The sequence below is a fragment of the Hirundo rustica genome, chromosome 2, assembly GCF_015227805.2.
Source record: "Hirundo rustica isolate bHirRus1 chromosome 2, bHirRus1.pri.v3, whole genome shotgun sequence".
Classification (NCBI taxonomy): Eukaryota; Metazoa; Chordata; class Aves; order Passeriformes; family Hirundinidae; genus Hirundo; species Hirundo rustica.
In genome coordinates this window covers 26,387,194-26,404,704 of record NC_053451.1, presented here as the reverse complement: position 1 = coordinate 26,404,704, position 17,511 = coordinate 26,387,194, and the positions used below count along the sequence as shown (strand labels likewise).

General features: G+C 40.8%; 1 protein-coding gene across 3 annotated transcripts in view; it reads left to right on the top strand.

Annotated features, from left to right (window-relative positions):
• Positions 1-17,511, top strand: part of GSK3B (glycogen synthase kinase 3 beta) — a 149,619-nt gene that overhangs the window by 69,540 nt on the left and 62,568 nt on the right. For all 3 annotated transcript variants that reach the window (XR_005704511.2, XM_040090940.2, XM_040090949.2), the window contains exon 3: positions 10,903-10,986. Coding sequence is in view for 2 of the 3 variants with exons in the window: in XM_040090940.2 (XP_039946874.1) it covers positions 10,903-10,986 (84 nt within the window). In the remaining variant the exon portion in view is untranslated. The remainder of the gene's footprint in view (positions 1-10,902; positions 10,987-17,511) is intronic.

Below are 17,511 nucleotides of genomic sequence, written 5' to 3'. Positions count from 1 at the left end.
AGGGACAGGATCATTACTCGGCCCCAGCTCATCTCTAGCTAATGTCTGTTCTGCATGATATGTGTAATGGGAGATCTTCTTAAACTCTGAAAATAAGATCTTGTACTGGGAAATATTTGGCAAGGTCAGTGAAGGTTTTGCTACTTGCATTATTAATAACAGTGGATATTTTAATGAATTAGCTTATTAGAATCCTTTCTAGCACTGTGTGTTAAACACAAAATAATGCATAGTCCATTGAAAAGGTGGTAGGTGGTGTAGGAAACAATTTATGGCATAATTTGTGATTGGCTTGCATTAAGCCTCTTCTGCAATTACATTTTTGGAAACAACTTACAGGTTCAGTGAAATGTACTTAAATGTCCATGTCTTCAGGTTTTAGGGTTCCAGATGACTAGGAACTTCTTGGAAGCATGTGGTGATGGCTGCTGACAAATATTTGGATGATGTGGTGCCGAGATGATTGGTCTGACCGAATCATCTTTGTTCCCTCAGTCCTTGGTTTTCAGCAGTTCTCTTCCATTTACTTGCTACAGAGTTATGTGCAAGTTCTCGTTTTATTCTGGAAGCAAGATGGAAGTCAGGATGCTCACAAAGCTACCTGGAGCAGCTCTCCTGTGAAAACAAGCTGAGAGGGCTGGGGCTGTTCAGCCTGGAGAAGGCTCCAGGGAGATCCTGGAGCACCTGAAGGAGGTTATAATAGACCTGGAGAGGGACTTTTTACAAGGGCATGTATGATAGGACAAGGGGGAATGGATTTAAACTGAATGAGGTTAGGTTTAGATTAGATGTTAAAAAGAAATTCTTCATTGTGCAAATGGTTAGACACTAGAACAGGCTGCCCAGAGAAGCTGGATGCCTTATTCCTGGAAATGTTCTGCTCTGGGCTGGATGGGGCTCTGAGCAACCTGGTCTAGTGGGAGATGTCCCTGCCCATGGCAGAGAGGTTGGACCTAGATGATCTCAAAGGTCCCTCCTGACCCAAGCCATCCTGTGGGTCTGATTTTTGCACATACTGGGGGAAGAAGGACTGAGCTTCATGGTAATTAGGTTGCCCCTGCCCTATGTTGGTCCATCTGGACCTGGTGCTGGGGAAACTCTGAAACTGGGAGCCCATGAGGTGGTAGTGTAGCCTGTTGAAATTTGCTAAAAGTGTGCCACTTTAAATTAATTTCATATGAAATAAATTCTTTCTGCTCTTTTTTTTTGAAACCTCTATTCCTTTTTAGTGTGACTAAGTTGTGAATCAAATCATAGTGCTGTGTCTCTGCTTTTAAATTTGTCATTACAAAACTCACCTTGTTATGCAAATAGTTACTAAAACTTGCCTTTCTCTCTACTTTTTCTTTTGGGGTAATTTAGGCTCGAAGTGAGTGTGAAGATTTCCTAATCTTTTCATTTTAGTGCTGTGACACCCTTTTGCCGAAGGAAATGATTTCTTGAAAAATGGGACAATGTTTGAAAAGCGCTAATGCTGACTAAGGAAAAAACCCTCAAGCATGAAGTCTGATAAGCTGTTTTATCAAACTTGGAACATTAATTCTTCAACAGCTTATAGTAAATTTGTACTTTGACATAGCTGGCTTTCCCTTTCCAAGTGTATGATAGGTTGGTTGTATCTAGCAAAGGTCAACTGGTGAAATTATTCTACAGCTCTGGGAAAAATGTGCTGCTGCCTTTTAATATGAAGATATGTATTTGAGGGAGCTTGAGTTGGTTTCATATATAAAACCATGAAGGAGTGTTGAAACATTGTTATATACGGGGCTGTCATCTGAAATTTGGTAGGGTATTTATTATTTTTATTTGTCTTAGACCTGGTATTCACATGTGGTGGTTTTCTTAGTTATAGCAGTAGCTAATGAATTTTGTTATCTGCTCGTGACGAACTTAGCAAACCAGGGGGTGGGCAACCCAACATGAATTTGGGGAGAATGGCTTATTGTGCATGTGCAGAAGGTAAGGAGTGTAAGTTCCAATTTTAACTGCACTGCTGGAGTTGAGCCAATTTCCTCTCCCATTCCCCCAGCCCCAGAGGAAGAGCTGCCCAACCTCCCTCTGAATTCAGCAGGGAATGCTTAACCTTGTAAAAGCTTAGTTATCTGGGAGCTCATTTTTAAGAAGTTGTACTTCTTGAAGATTTAATTCTGCTTAGCAAATAATCATCTGCAGGCTAATTCCACTTGCCAGTTCTACTCTCCCTTTACTCCCTGCTTAGTCTTCACTTGCCTTCTCTTTTTTGTGTCTTCTAATTTAAACCTTGACTCTCAGGTCTAAGGGCATCATATGCATTGACATAAAAGCCCCTCATGACTTGTAATATCAGGCATTTTCATGTCATGTAGCAATAGACCTGAGACAAAGGAAAAATAAACATTGGAAGCAGCACTTACCTGCTCCCTAAATAAGTAATTTATTTTTTTGACAGTGAGGAGAAATTATTCTTGTTTTGCAAGTCCTTTGGAATCTGTTTACCTGAAACATCTGCTACATCATATGTAAGAAGAGAAGGCCAAGAGTAATAAAACATTTCATTAATGTTTAATAACATAGTGATTAGCAACTCAGAAAATGTCTTATGCCCGTGGGAGATTGGAACTTATTTGATTAGTAGATTAATTGCAACCTGTTCTGGTTACGATTGCAGGTGTAAGATTCTATGGATGTTGCAGACTCCCTGAGGACTGATGTTAAAGACATTTCTATACTTACTTTCTTCTTAGCTGAAGAGTTAAAAATCAAAACATGAGGGAAAATCTTACTGCTATTTCTATGAAAAGAGAAGGATTTTTACTGTAAGAGTGTTTTAACAGAGATCCTCTGTGCTTCCACTGAGAAAGAATGGCTATTATTATCTCTGAAAGCATAGGGCTGCCTTTTACAAAATACTTTCCCTTTCCATTCTTCTTCTACTGCACTTTATTTCAGTCTTACAATGGACATGAACAATCTCTCTGAATTTCAGACTGACTTGTGTTTTTCTAACTTTTATCTTGGGTGCACTGCAATTCCTCCTTTTTCTGGACTTGCTGCTGGCAGAGCACGGCAGATGCTGTAGAATGGAAGTGTAGAACTGAGCTGTTCATCAGGTCACAGTATTGGAAACAACCACTTCAAAATGATTTAGTGAACTTCAGGTTGTGGTCTAGAAGTGACGCGGTGCTGGAAATCAGTTTGTCTTCCAAGTTTAGTCTCAAGCTTCCAAAGCAGAAAAGGAATTTAGAGATGGTATTAAATCTCTGAGAGGCTCTTAAAGTCCAATTCCCTTTGAAGAGGCAATGAATTTGTCTTCCACTGTTCAATTAACTGCTGAGATACAGGAAGAAAATGAAAGAAAAGTCAGATTTTTCTCTTCTGTTCTTCCAGGAGAGATCAAGGCTTGTTTTATCTCTTAAGAACACAAATAAGTGATTTCTGTTTCCAGTTATAGGAAACTATGTGCAATAGCTGTATGAGGATCAAGTTGTCTGCTTAAGGACTGTTCTGCGTTGGAAAGAGCAGCCTGGAGATGAGATAATACGGCACTTGCCATTGCTGACTGCCTAGGGGAAGAGTTAGGAACTGGAGAGCACATGGCCTTTTTCTAGGAAGGGATGTAATGCCTGAGTTTATTGGGAGCAGTAATAGAATAGAAGGAATTAATAGGGTGAAAACAAGGTGTGTGTTAGTGGCTCAGATTTTCATCCAGTAGGCCTCTAAGCTCACTCATTGCTTGCGTGGTTGTGGTTCAAATCTCTGTAGTTCTGAAGGGGCTAATGAAATCTAGCCCACCTGTGTGGTAGCTGTGTGACCTTTTGTTTCACTCGTTATTCTAGATCTTTAGTTTAAAGCAGATTTTTGACTCCTGCAGCCCCTGCCTGCTCTGTAAAGTCATTTGAGCTGTTAATAAATCACAGGCTTGCTTGCAGGTTGGACTGTGCTGGTGGCCCCACCTACGCTTGCCCTGGCCTGGCTCCAGCTCCAGCCCAGCACACTCTGCCCGCTGGCTTCTTCAGGCAGGTCCTGCCTGCTGCTGCCGCATTCAGAGCTGACACTTTTTGCCCTGCTCTGTAGGCATGCCAAGGCTGAAGGTCGCTGTGCTCAGTAATAAATTTTGGACAGAATACGGCTGACGCAAGCGTTTTGTGCCAGTGACTCGCTCTGGGTGTTTGCAGGCCATCGTATCAGGAACACTTTGCGCTGCAGCCTTGCTTTGCGCCTCCAACGTTTGGTGCTTCAGGATCTTAATGATGAGATTTTTACGGGATGAAAAACAGTGAAAAGTGCGGCAGCGTTGTGGATTTTGGTAACAAGATGTAGCTGGGTTTGGATCCTCTGATTCCTTCTGGTTGTGTAGTGAAACGGAGCATGATGCAACCACAATGCACCGAGTTGCACAGAAGTGCATACACCAGCACTTTGTATCTTGGACCCCGTGGCAGCTTCCTCTGCTCGTGCCCTTTGCGTGGCACAGCGCACATGGCACTCCTTTTTCTCACTGTGTATAGGTACTTAGCCTCTGGGTTTTCCCTTTGGGACTCCTGTAAATTGCAAGCGGGAAGAGATATAAGGAAGGAGTGGAGGGTGAGGGTATTTAAAGCAGCAGTTCTGTATTTGAGCTATAAACTGCTGATGGCTCTCACCGATTTGTTTCGTTTTGTTTCTTTGGTTTTTGTTTTCCTTAGGGAATCTGAGAACGTCAGCAATACATAAATTAGTATTTGATCTATGTTTCTGAGACTTCTTGGGTTATAAATTTGAAGTGTTTCTACCATTGCTAACCCTCAAAACTGCTTTCTGTGTTACACATTGGTAGAGGTTGCAGCAGGACAGGGTGTGTGGATTTTCTGACCTGGTGGGCTCCAAGTATTTAACAGTTATCAATGGGATGGCAGGAACTGGGTGGTGGTGGGTGTTGTTCCATTACAGCTCTTGGTATGTCACAGGTGCAGATATTTAATAGATACTATTTGTTTGTTGGCATTGTCCTCTATTTTTGGATTAAAGGTGATGATTGCGTGAGTTTGAGATGAACAGGTAGGCTAAAAACAGAGACGACCCCAAATTAGATCTGTTGGTGCTGTAAATATGCTGTGACTGACAGGACGGGGAGATTGGGCCTTTGTCCTAATCCATGCTTCAAACATAAATGAGGAAAACTGTGATCCCTGTTGACATTTATCTCTGCTTTAAATTGCTTGCCTAAAAAATGGACTTGACATGGGTGGGTAGCTATTGATGACCAGCATGGACAGATTCCCAGCCCAGGCTTCTGTAGTTAAGGCCCTTTTGCATTACTTTTTCCTCCAAGCGCTGATGTGTTTGTGCTATACTGGGGCGAGGTGGATGTAGGAATTGTCCTTTATTCTGTACAACGCCTGAATTATCATATATCTGTTAAAGTCAGTTCTGTGAGTGTAGTTTCTGTAATACTTTTGCTGACAGCAGGACAGTGTTAAAGGTACTTTTGTGATTGATGGAGTTTGAAATCTGTCTTTGGAGGAATGAGTCAGGCAACTTCAGGAGTTTTTAGAGACGATATGGTACAGCTTTTATTTTGTGGACTGACTACTAGGCTTAGGACAAACCATACATACTAGGATTGGAGCTTTTCTAACAATATTAGTGAAAATGTGCTAAATAGGCTGAGGCCCACTGCCCCATGGTAACCTGCAAAGTGCTGTTTCTATTACATCTTCTGTGGTCATGCGTCTTTTTGTTTCAGTAAGTTTTGCAAAGCTTAGTTTTGGAGCGGTGGCCTCATTGTTATGCAAGCAGCTGCTTCTGCAAGGCATCAGGTGTAGCTGGCTAGGATCACACTGCAGGTCCTCTCAGCTTGTGCCTGCTGCCCTGTGCTTGGAGTCCAGCCTTTTTTTTTTTTGTGGTGGGAGAGGGTCAGAATAGAAAGGGGTTTTTTTGCTGCTGGATGAAAAATGCTTCGAATCTCTCAAGATTTCAGCCTGAGCTTGTTCTCAGGGCAGGCTCAGCAGTGCAACAGGTGAAGGTGAGTGGATGTGATGAGTCATTCTGGATGTAGAAGTGGGAAGAAGCAGGGGCAGGAAAGAAGCAAGCCCTTCTGCCTCATCACTGTCTTCATGCTTCCTGCTGGAAACTGGTTTCTTCCCCAGTTTGCCCATGGCTTTCTCTTCATGCTCTTCATGCTCTTCATTGTGGGAAAACCTTTATGAAGAGTGAGAAATGTGGTAGACTGGAGAAGACTATGGTGGAAGCAAAGAAGAGGAGGAAACAGTAAACATGCCATACAAGAGCAGGAATAGTGTGTATACTTAGAAACTTGGATCTACCTGGGGTGATTCCATCTATCTATAATTGCACAGTTCATGCAATTATGCTCCATTTCCTGTTTTTGCAATCTCGTAGAAGAGCGCAAGGTCGTGAGCTTCACAAGTGGAAGGTGTTACACCGAGAATAATAACAATTACTTTAAAAAGTGCAAAAATGAGCATTAGCCTTAGTTGTTGGTGCTGCTTGATTTGAGCAAGAAGTCCGATGCTGAAGGTACTTGTTGAATTAGACTGGTAGCTTATCCTGCCTTTCCATCTAAAAGATGTCTTCTCTAGAAGTTCAAGACGTACATTATTTCATCTGATTATAATAACCAGGACACGTCCTTGGTGTGACACAAAACAAAAATAACAATTCCTAATCTCTCCCATTTCATCTGCACCGAACATAATCCTCAAAGAGCTTTGCTGAGACTTCAAAAAGGCGATTCAGAAGAAAAACAAAAATCAAAACCCACCGTGTCCTTCAGCTAAGAAAACTGAGGAATTCTCTTCTGAACTGGATCAAGGTTTTATTTCTCTGTTCTGTTGGGTGTATATTGACAATGTCATGCTGCTGACATGAGCTGTACAAAACCTTTCACCTTCATTTGCTCTACTCCAGTTCAGGAACTTGCAAGTCCATAAAGCCTTATCTCTGATGAACCTGCTGTAAGAAGGGGAGGGAGAAGGGGATGGGGAGGGTGTGAGGCAGGGAAAAGGCAAAGAATCAGACTGGGAGTGACAAATGCAAACCGGTTTAGCTCTAGAAATCCCTGGATGGGGAGGAAAGGGAGTGTGTGTGGCGGGGAGTGATGGTTATCCTAGTCTGCAATGGCAGATTACAGTAACGAGGTAGAAATGACCTTGCTTTGGTGGTATCATATCACCTGCAACGTTAGCACAGATCAGGGACTGGGAATGTAACTTGGGAGAGAAGGCATGAATCTTCATGTGTGAACTTGATTGGCTGTGCTTTGAAGTTATAAATCTGATGTCTTGGCAATCTTTAACCAAATCTTTAACCTTGATCAGCAACTAGTTTTCTTCAATATAATGAACAGATAAGAAGCGGTCTGGTCTAGGAAAGTTGTCTTCATAAGTGATGAAAGGTTTTGTCACATGGCATTTGCTTCAGTAATTAGTGAAAGGCTTAAATGCACTGGTCATAAAGCAGTCTACATCGGCAGCCTTTGCCTTCTGGATAAAGAAATCTCTTTTAGATAAAGAAATCGAACAGCAGGAAATTTGCTGAGTAATCTGTTCATAGTCCCATTGGCTTGCGGCTCCTCAAAGGAACGCGTGCCGCAGCGGCACATTTTGCTGGGAACAGATGGCTGCTGGCTCCTCTCCTGTGCCAAGGCCGGTGCTGAAGGGTATTGCTTTCTGTGGTGCTTACCAGACCTGGTACACTCGTTCAGTTAGAAAACTCAGCCCTTTGCTTCATGTTGAATGAAGGAGAGAACAGGAAAACAGGAAAGGAAAACATCTTCCTTCTCGAGTCTTTGACTTTGAATCCTTGTTTCTTGGAAGACAAAAATGATGAGTTAAGGATAAGCTTGAGTCTTAGGTTTTCATCTACCCTGTATTTTGAATGTGCACTGTCAGCCTTTCTCATCAGCATGTTTTGTAATGATTTTAGTTTGCATTATCTTTAGACATGCATTTTGTCTCTTGCACTTGGTGCATGACATCTGTCACTGTTCATTTCACTAAAGGTTCCCTGGTTATAATCTGATATTTCCCTTTCCCCTCCATGCAATTCTGCACTGGTATTTAATAGCCCTCATCATAAGGTGAAAAGGTTGTGACTTACTTAAGATGTATACAGGGAAGTATAGGGTAAAGTGAGACTACTTGAAGTATTCATTTGAGAAAAAAGTAATTCTTGAACATGAACACCAGTAGCTGTTCCCCTGCCATATCAAATTTGAGCTTTGCAACTGTTCAAGTATTTCCAGTTTTAACTCCACCAGGGAGTGGTGATTAGAAATCAGCTTGGTTTTAAGATAGCTGAGGTGACTATTTGGCTAAGATTGCAGTTTAGATATGTTTCCTTCTGCCTAGTCACAGGACACAAGATATAGGTTACTGTGTAACTGGTTTATGACTTATCCCTGATATTAGCACCTCTCCAAACACTCTTTGTGCAGCTGCAGCAGATGGTCAGGATGAGAGCCGAAGGAGATGGATCAAAGTAGAAGGCATCACAGTAGGCAGAAACTGTGCTTGTGCTAGGATGAGATACCAGAGTATAAATATAACTTCAGCCTAGCATTAGAATAACTTTTGCTGATTTCTTTTTTCCAGCATATCCAATCAGCATGCACACGCTATCTAAAGAACACGAAGCGATAACCTGACTTAGAATATGGACGGGTATTTTAAGAAGCTAGTAGAGATATTACCAAAATAATATTTACACATTAATACTTAGCATATTCATGTTTCTTCCAGTAAATCCATGAGGTAAAAAGTATTATTCCCATCTCACAGTCAGTAGGAGAAAGGAAAAAAGAACTTGCCATTGAGCTGTGAAATGCTGGTGGAATATGGTTGAGGTGCTAGAACCTGCAGTATTAGGTTTAGTCTGTAGTAACACTGTTAAATGCTATAAAAGCCAACAGGAGAAATTAATTTTCTGTCATAACAGGTGATTCTGTAACCAGTGGGATCTAGAGCTATCCCTGCTTTGACTCACTTTAACACTGCTTTGACTCACTAGCTGAAATCTGCCCCATGTTGTAAGGTCTAGGGAGATACCCCATGGCCACCAGTGCTTTGGACAAGACAAAGGATGGGATTCTGTTGATATGAAGTTTGAATTGTGCTATGCAGCACAGGAACTCCAGCCATGACTCCCAAATTTGATTTTTTTTTTTTTTTTTTAATTGGATTTAATACAGAATGAGTAAGCGGCGAGTATGTGAGCTCCTGTTCCTACCAGGAGAATGCTTTAGTCTGTGAGATGTGAGGCATATTGACAAGGTTATGTGGTAAAGCCTGTATTCCTTTTTCACAAATTCACTCCATAAGATTTCAGGAGCTACATGAAAGCCTTGCAGGTCTCTCCATGCTTTCTCTTACTTTCTCTCTTCATCTTGCAATATAGAGTAGGCCTATCTTGGTATACACCAAATGGTCTTAGGCTTTAATCTGTCCAGAGGCCAGGCAGGCTCAGGGAGGGACTTGCTTTCTCCTTAACTACTGGCTGGGCAATTGCCAGCTGATAACTGTGTGAGATGTCACTTGTGTTTGTAAAGAGCTGGCTAATACTGAAGTATTTTTTCAGTCAGCGGGTGGCAGGGTTGATAGGATTAGTGACACTGCATCTTATGTAGCACCTCCTTTTTTTTGAGGCTACGTGGCTTAAAGGAGCTGAGAGCAGAGTTTGTAGCCGTGTTCACATTAGAAGCTCTGAGTGGTTTCTTGTGGAGTTCCTTAGCAATTAATTGTAGTGACAGAAACCGTATGTGACCCTCTGATAACACAGAATCTGAAATCATTGTTTTGACAGCAGCACAGCACAAAGTGGGTGTTAGCTTTGTGCGTTTAAGTGTGAGAATGCGTGGTGGCTAAAGAGTTCTCTTCCCAAATATTCCTGAACTTGGCCAGAGTTAATGATGCTAGTAAAGACCAATGAATTAGTCTAGTGTATTAGTTCTTGCTAGTTAAGGATATATGATTAGCAATCCCATGATCAAAGTAAAAAGTGGAATACCTTCTATTTTTGTAGCTGCAGATTGCGTATTAATTGAGAAGGGAAAACCAGCAATGTGTAAATGTGACTAGAGGAAAAAAGTATTGTAGCAACAGCTGTGGAATGAAGTGTGACAAACATAGCTGTGCTAATTTTACTTGCTTGTTGTTACTCATACCTGCATTTCAAAACTTCATTTGTTTTTACCTGCTAGACCATAAGTTCCTTCATTTGTTCAGGCCTCATTTATGCAACGGATATTGCAGTAAAGTTCCCAGCTCACCATGCATGTGATGAACTGATTTTATTTTAACAGCTTTTTCAGGTTGATACAAAATGGGAAAATAATGCTATTATTCTGCCTGTCTAAACTGGTTTAACCTTGGTTGAACAAAAGTGGAAACTGAGTTACCTAATCAATTTCAGGTGCTTTTTGTTGGTATTGCAAAAGGAGTAGTAGAGGAAAAGATCTTTTGTTAGAAACCTCTCTTGCACTGTCGAGAAGGGTGGGCATGTAGGCGGAAATGTTTGCTTTCACAATGTTTGCATTATTTTTACAGTATTCAAAGGGGCTAGGCTTTCTGTCCTTCGGGTTGATACGTTGTATTGTTATATGATCAGAAAATAAAAACGGAAGGTTAATGTCTTCTTGCCTTACACCACTGACCCTTTGATAATGCAAATAGGAAATTCTTGAATTATGTGGTGGATTTGTGGATGCTTATTTTAGAGAGAAAATGTAGTCAAAGTTGGCAATATTCTCAATAATAAAGCAATCGCAATAAAGAGTAATAAACATGTGAAAGCTGTTGCCTGTTTCCAACTTAGTTGTTCTTTGGTTTGTCAGCTTCTGTATCTGTATGTTAAAGTGTTCACGATGGTACCATACCTTTTGCCACACGAAATTTTTCTAATTGTTTGCTTTTTCTCTTGTTTCAGAACAGAGAGCTCCAGATTATGAGAAAGTTGGATCATTGTAACATTGTCCGATTGCGTTATTTCTTCTACTCCAGTGGAGAGAAGGTAAGAGCAAAAAACAAAGGAATGTGTCTTGGTAACTGTCTGGGTTAAAACTGGGCCATCTGAATGTCTGGAGACAGAAATGTGAAGGTATTAGACATATAACACTGAGCAAATACTCTAATGGTGCCCAACTGGTCTTACTGGAACAGATGCTTTTTAGTAGAGAAGTGTGTGGTCCATAAGGAGTAGTGTTACACTAAAAATACCACAAGACTGCAGTAGATTTGCATATGCACTGCCTCTTTCTTAATTTAGTGGATCACAGCTGGGCTTTGTTTATGTGTTCTAGCACTACCTTTCTATATGTGCAGATACATATGTTTGCTAGGATTCAGTGTTAAGCATTTTAGATTTGAAGAATTTATGTGACTTTCCCCAGAACCAGTCTTTGTATGCTTTTGTCCCCCTTCCTTGTCCATCTGTTCCAGATGCAGGCTGTTTCAGAGCCCAGAGGAAAGAGTTATATATGAACATGTGACTGCAGCATTTCTCAGAATGTTTGTGCTCCAGAAGAAAGAACAAATTTAATACTCTCAAGAAGTACATACTGACATTTGTTTTCGTTCAGTCCAGGTTTAAAAGTTCCTGTTTTTTTTTTTTTTAAGAAGGGGTTACAAGATTTAGTTTTAATGTGAAATTGTAATGTATTCCTTATCTAAGTATGTATCAGCATTTTACAAACCATTGGAGAATTCAGTATGAAATAGACTTCAAGATGGCATCTGATCCAACCTTATCCTTAAAGCAGGATCATTCATGGAGTAAAAACAAAGTCGTTGTGGTCTGTGTGAGAGTTAATGTAAGCAGTGAGGTCTGGAAATGAGCTAGATGACCTTCTGAATTTTCTCTGATCTTTCTATACATTTACAAATATCTATATAATTTTCAGACAATTTATATGTTTGTATGCTAAATGCTGCCATTTTATTTTTTAGACAGATTGCATCCTTAGTTGTCTTCAGATGCTGATGCACTTGTCCACAGTGCTGTAAGGGGCTGTATATGAGAGCTGATAGCTACTGGCAGGCTGTTAACTGCAGGTTCATGAAGTGGGTCAGTGGGCTGGGAGAGGCAACCCACCCATTTCCTGGTCTTTGGAGCCAGAAAAGGAGCTGACCTCTCCAGGATAAGTTGCCTTGGTCTTGTGTACAGGGGGATAACCAGAGATCTGCTGTTACCTCTCTGAGAGGTGTTTTCTGGGGGATCTGGCCCTGTACCTTGCCTGTGCCTATAGAAAGCTTGCAAAACTACAGCATTCAAGGAGAAACATAATTTAGGGTTTTTAAATTGTTTTTTACTCAAACTCCCCTTCCTTTCCTTGCCGTTGGCTGGTGCTAACAAGAATTTTCAGCTTTGGCTGTTTTGTTGGTAGTGCAGTGTCATTTTTTTTGAGCTGTATTTTGTTCATAAACAGAAATTCCTCCAGCAGCACGAGTACAAAAAGGAAAATACTGTGAAGGAGGTATTTGGGATTTTTTTTGTTGGTTGTTTGGTTGGGGTTTTTAAAAGAGCTTGTAACTTGACTGGAGTGAAGTAGAATTTCCTGGCTAAAGAGAAGACAACTGCCTTATCTAATTGCTTTCAAAAGCCTCCTGCAAACAGTGGAGTGTTAAAACTACTCAGAACACTGTCCCAGGAGCTCTTGTGTAACAGTAACTTGAGAAAAACTCATCTGGAAGTCTTTAAATGATATTGAGCTTGAGACTGGATTTCCATTCTGCTGTTTCAACTCCTCATGGCTGATTTTTGGCAGCAATTAATTTTGCTTTTAAAAACGTGTCTATCCATGGCCAATGAATCTTTATGCTTCAGTGAGAAGTTTTCTTTCACATTACTTTCTTCTCCTTGGTCTTCATGTCTCTGCTGTGTGCCTTTGAGATTTCCACTGCTACCCTGTTGCAAAATGGGACGAATGGGAAGCAGTCCCTGGAGCCAGCGCACACCCAGCAGAACACCAGCAGTGTAATGCGGCAGTTCAGTTTGCAGTGTCTCTTGCAGTTCAATACAAAGTGACACAATTGGGTTGCAAGTATTTCCATGTAGGTGGCAGCCTGTGAAGGTAACTCTGTGATGGCATGCATGACTCCTGCCCATTCTTGCAGCTCTCAGGAAACACCTGCAGAAGAAGCTGTAGCAAACACAAGCTGGGTGTTAGCACAGCAGCTTGCCACGGCTTTTCCTCCATGGACTGTGGGGTATAACAGGTTGCTGTTCTTGCCTTATGGCAGACTGGTACTCCGCTACAAGGGAAAGGGGCTGGAGTTTGTCTGCTGTTTGAGAGAAGCTCTACACAGAAGGAAGTTGGTGTTCTGAAGTTCATGTAGCAAGGAATGAGACTGTTTCTTATGCATTTGTTAGTTTTGGGAAGCAAGAGCATATTTTTCTTCATATTACCTTCATAATCAAACTGTTTGGGGAGTGGAGAAGGGAGAAAAGTGTAATGTCCCATCTGGTAACTAGGAAGGATGTGTAGGAAACAGTTGCAGATATAAATGATATGTCCCCACAGGTTTATATAAACTGATTATTGAAGCCAAATCCAATGGGAAGAGTACTCTAAAAATCTAAGAATTGTATAGCAGAAATGTGGTGGTGTAGTGATGAGTTGGACTTGTAATAGTTGACTGTCTTTGTGAAGAACTTGATGATCCTCTGTCAATAATCTGTGTTTGTGAAAATTAACTCAAATCTAGCAGCGATGGGAAAGTAAAAGAGGTAACTCTTATACTGTTAACCTCTTCAATGAAATTTTGATACTTACATATCAAGCATTCTTTTGCATAAAGATTTTCATGGCACTGTATTTACTCCACCTGTTCCTGTTGTTTGGACTTCTTCCCTTGTGCTTGACACCAGCATCTCTAAGCCCAGAGACTTCTGGGTTTTGTGGTTTTTTTGGTTTGTTTTTTTTTTTAAGTTTTGGGTTGGTTTGGTTTGGTTTGGTTTGGTTTTGGGGTTGCTTTTTTCTTTTGTTTGTTGGTTTGTTTTTTTGTTTTGGGTTTTTTGCCAGTGTCCAAGAAGCTTAAATCTGTCTTGATTTAGAGATACCACAAAGGATTTCTCCATATCTAATCAGACTGGCACTCTTTGAAAGCCATGTGCCCAGCAGTCACTTTAGTTCATTTCAATTGCTAGGTATTTTTAGACACTGGGAGACCTCTAAACTGGCTTCATTCTAGCAAAACAGGAGGTTTCATTCTTGACTGGAGAACTGGAAAAGTATCAAATAGAAGAACAAGTCTAAAAAACACTTGCCAGTAAGGCCATTCCTTAGCTGCATCCCAAGTTGTAGCACTAGTTTGTAGAGATGTGGACCTCCCTATTAGCTGTTTCTGCAGGCTCTGTGGAACTGGTAGAAGGGTTTGAGCTCCCTATCTTTTCTTTTTCCTTGCGATGAACTCCTTTTTATGTCTCCCATTTGCTTAAACTTCTTTCCTGCTTTTGACAAAAGCCATCAAGCATGAAAATGGTGTATCAAACATGGCTTTGACTGATTTCTTCTCCTTTCTTACCTGTGACTGGGTGACTCCCTCTTCTCTGAGCATCTTTGAATTTATATTGCCTTTACAAAGTATGTGTGTGTGTGTATATATATGTGCACACACACACACACACACACACACATATATATATATGCCCTTATATATATATGTGTGTGTGTGTGTATATATAGATATAAAAAGGTTTTCTGAGTACTAAGTATTAATCATGTTTGATTAATGATTTCTTGTCTAAAAGACCTCAAAGCAGGTGTGTAATTTACATTAAGATGACAGTTGACAGGCTTAGCATTTAAGTTGCTTCTCTAAACTATTTTCTCCTTGATTCATTCTTTTTGAAAATTTACAGGCATTTGTCAGACCTGTTGGATAACCTAGTTTTTTCAAAAGCCTCTTCCTTAATGAATTTGCCAGAGTAGATTCTGATTTTTTCTTCTTTTGAGACTGTATGAGATGTCTGATAGCAGGCCACTGACATTTATAGCTGTAATGTGCTTTTCAGTAATATAAAATGTGTAATTATATCTAGTGGAATGAGCCAGAGGGAAAGAAAAAACAACGAAATAATGGGTTGAATTGTGTATGAAAGCTTCACCTGGTGAAAGACTTCTCCGTGCTGTATTTCTGTGATTCATGGTTTTCTAGGTAATTCTTGGAGAAAATGAGTAGGATTTTAGGACTAGCCAGCTCCAGTGCGATAGCTTTGGTATTATGCCTTAGGATAAGATCTTGAACAAGATGCTGGGTTTGCCTGTCAGCTTTCCACTGCAGATCAGACTGTATTAGGAAGGCATATATTTCAGGGTTGATTTTTGCTACATTGCGTTTATTTCAGGAATTTTTTTGCATTTAGCATGATACAACAACGTAGGTCTTGATTTACTTTGGTAGGGGGAGATGGTCATGCTGCCTGTCCTTTCTAGCCTAATTCTGCTGAGAACGTTTCAAGCCATGTTCCAAGGCAGGGCAAACATTAATATAGGAAATAATTCCTCTGACTCGTTTGCTAGGAGTATTCCCTGATGTTTTATAGAATGACCTAACTTCTTAAATCAGTGGCTGTCAAGTAAACTTACTCAGCTGTGTAAAATCTGAAATGAGTTCCTAATTCCACCTTTTTATCCCTCTCTATTTCTGGTTAGATCTTTGTGGCATTTCGTAACTGTCAGTTTTTCTTGTATGGATACTTCAGAGTGTGGAATAGACTGATTGATCCTGTGTCCAGGAGAAGATGAAAAGTTACTGGAGGGATTTCTGCATCAGATCAAATCAAAGTAAAACTCAATACAATTTTTGTTGAGTAATTGCGCTGGTGGTTATGTCCTTTAGTCTTTCCTCCTTAAGGTAGCTTAGTATTCAGAGGAGTCAAAGCAAAAATGGAGGCAGAGATCACAAACAGGCAATATGCTGACGCTTTTTTGGAGGCTGAGCTGGCCCTTCTGCATGCTCTAATTGATGTCAGGTCTTATTTAGCCTTAGCTATAAGGGCATGTAGCCAAAAGTCTATGAAGACTCAGGATGGAAATTTACTCCCATCAACTTAGGCTGAAGTTTAAAATAAGCATGCAGGAGATACTTGCTGAGCTGCATGTGCACTATCTCGTGTGCTTTGGCAGCACTGGATTAAAGGGCACTGAAGAAGTTTGGAAGAAGGGGGCGACTGTCTGATTTGCACGTTACATCCCTGTTATATCCTCCACCTTCAGAGACACATGAACATCACCATTATTTCTTGCAGGAGTGTTCAGATGAGTCCTCATGTAAGAACCATCCATTCTGTTCCCAGTTACAATGGGAACCATTTGGTTTCTTAATTGAACTTGGGGGGGGAAAAAAAAAATAGAAGTTGCTGCATAAAAAGAACAATTAACAGAGCCTTGAGCCCAATTTTGTACTGACAGTCTACATGAATGTTATGCACCAGCCTAGTAATGTGCTGGAGGGCCATCACTAGAGATGAATTTAGTAACTACCATTGATTCAATCACAGGCAGATCTTGTGTGTTGTCAACAAAGAAGCAATTAATGCCAATTATGAGGAGTTTTGTGATGTTGGTATCTCTGTAGTCCTTGCCTGAGGCCTGCCAAGCTCATTTCAAAAACGGCACCAGTCATCATATAATGATTATCAGTTACCGCTGCTAGGGTTCGCAACAGGCTGGGAATTTCCTTAGTGGTAGTTGTGAGCAGTCTCTGGTTTTGAGTAGGTTTTGTTATTAGAAATAGCAGTTTTGTCTGCCTGTGGTAGGGCTTCACAAGAGCAGAGTAGGCAGCAGTGGCTGCTAGATCCTTAGTGTGGGAGATGCATGCAGTGAAAATAGGAAGCTCAGAGATTTCTCTCTAGACCAGTGAACCATCCAGTACATCTGGTTGGTCGCTCTTCAATCTCAAGTCATTCCTCTGCCAGCTCTAGATCCTGCTCTCATCTTCCTGGTGTTGGATTGCCATTACAAAGACAGCTTATGTTGTTTGTCCTGAGGCAGGCACATAGTTTGAACCATTATTGTCTTGCCTGGCTTTTTGTCATGGATACATCCTGATTCAGAAATTCCTACTCATTCTGGAAGGTAGAGAACAGTCAGGAAGACAGTGGATCTCCAAAGATTTTGCTTTTTATTTCTTTACGAGGTGTGCAGGACAGTCCAGTGATCCAAACATCATCTGTTAGTTTTCGTCTTCCAACAGACTTATGGCCAGTTCAGATATCCACAGATCACTTATGTCAAAGATGATAGCTCAGCCCCGCCTTTTAGATGTTGGGCAGATGTTTCCAACTTCATGGAAATTCTCCTTGGAAGTACATCTATAAGCTTAAGGATTTCACCAGGCATAAAATAAACAAGAATCATCAGGGATTCCTGAATTATTTTAACGTGTGACCTTTTCCTTTACAGTAGCCACTCTTTAGAGGGGAAATCTAGGTCAGAAAATGTCCTTTTTCTTTCTTTTTCTGACAAAGAATATCTTAGTGCATCACCTAAGAACCTCTACTCTTTCAGTGATCAAAGGTAGATAATGTAAACCA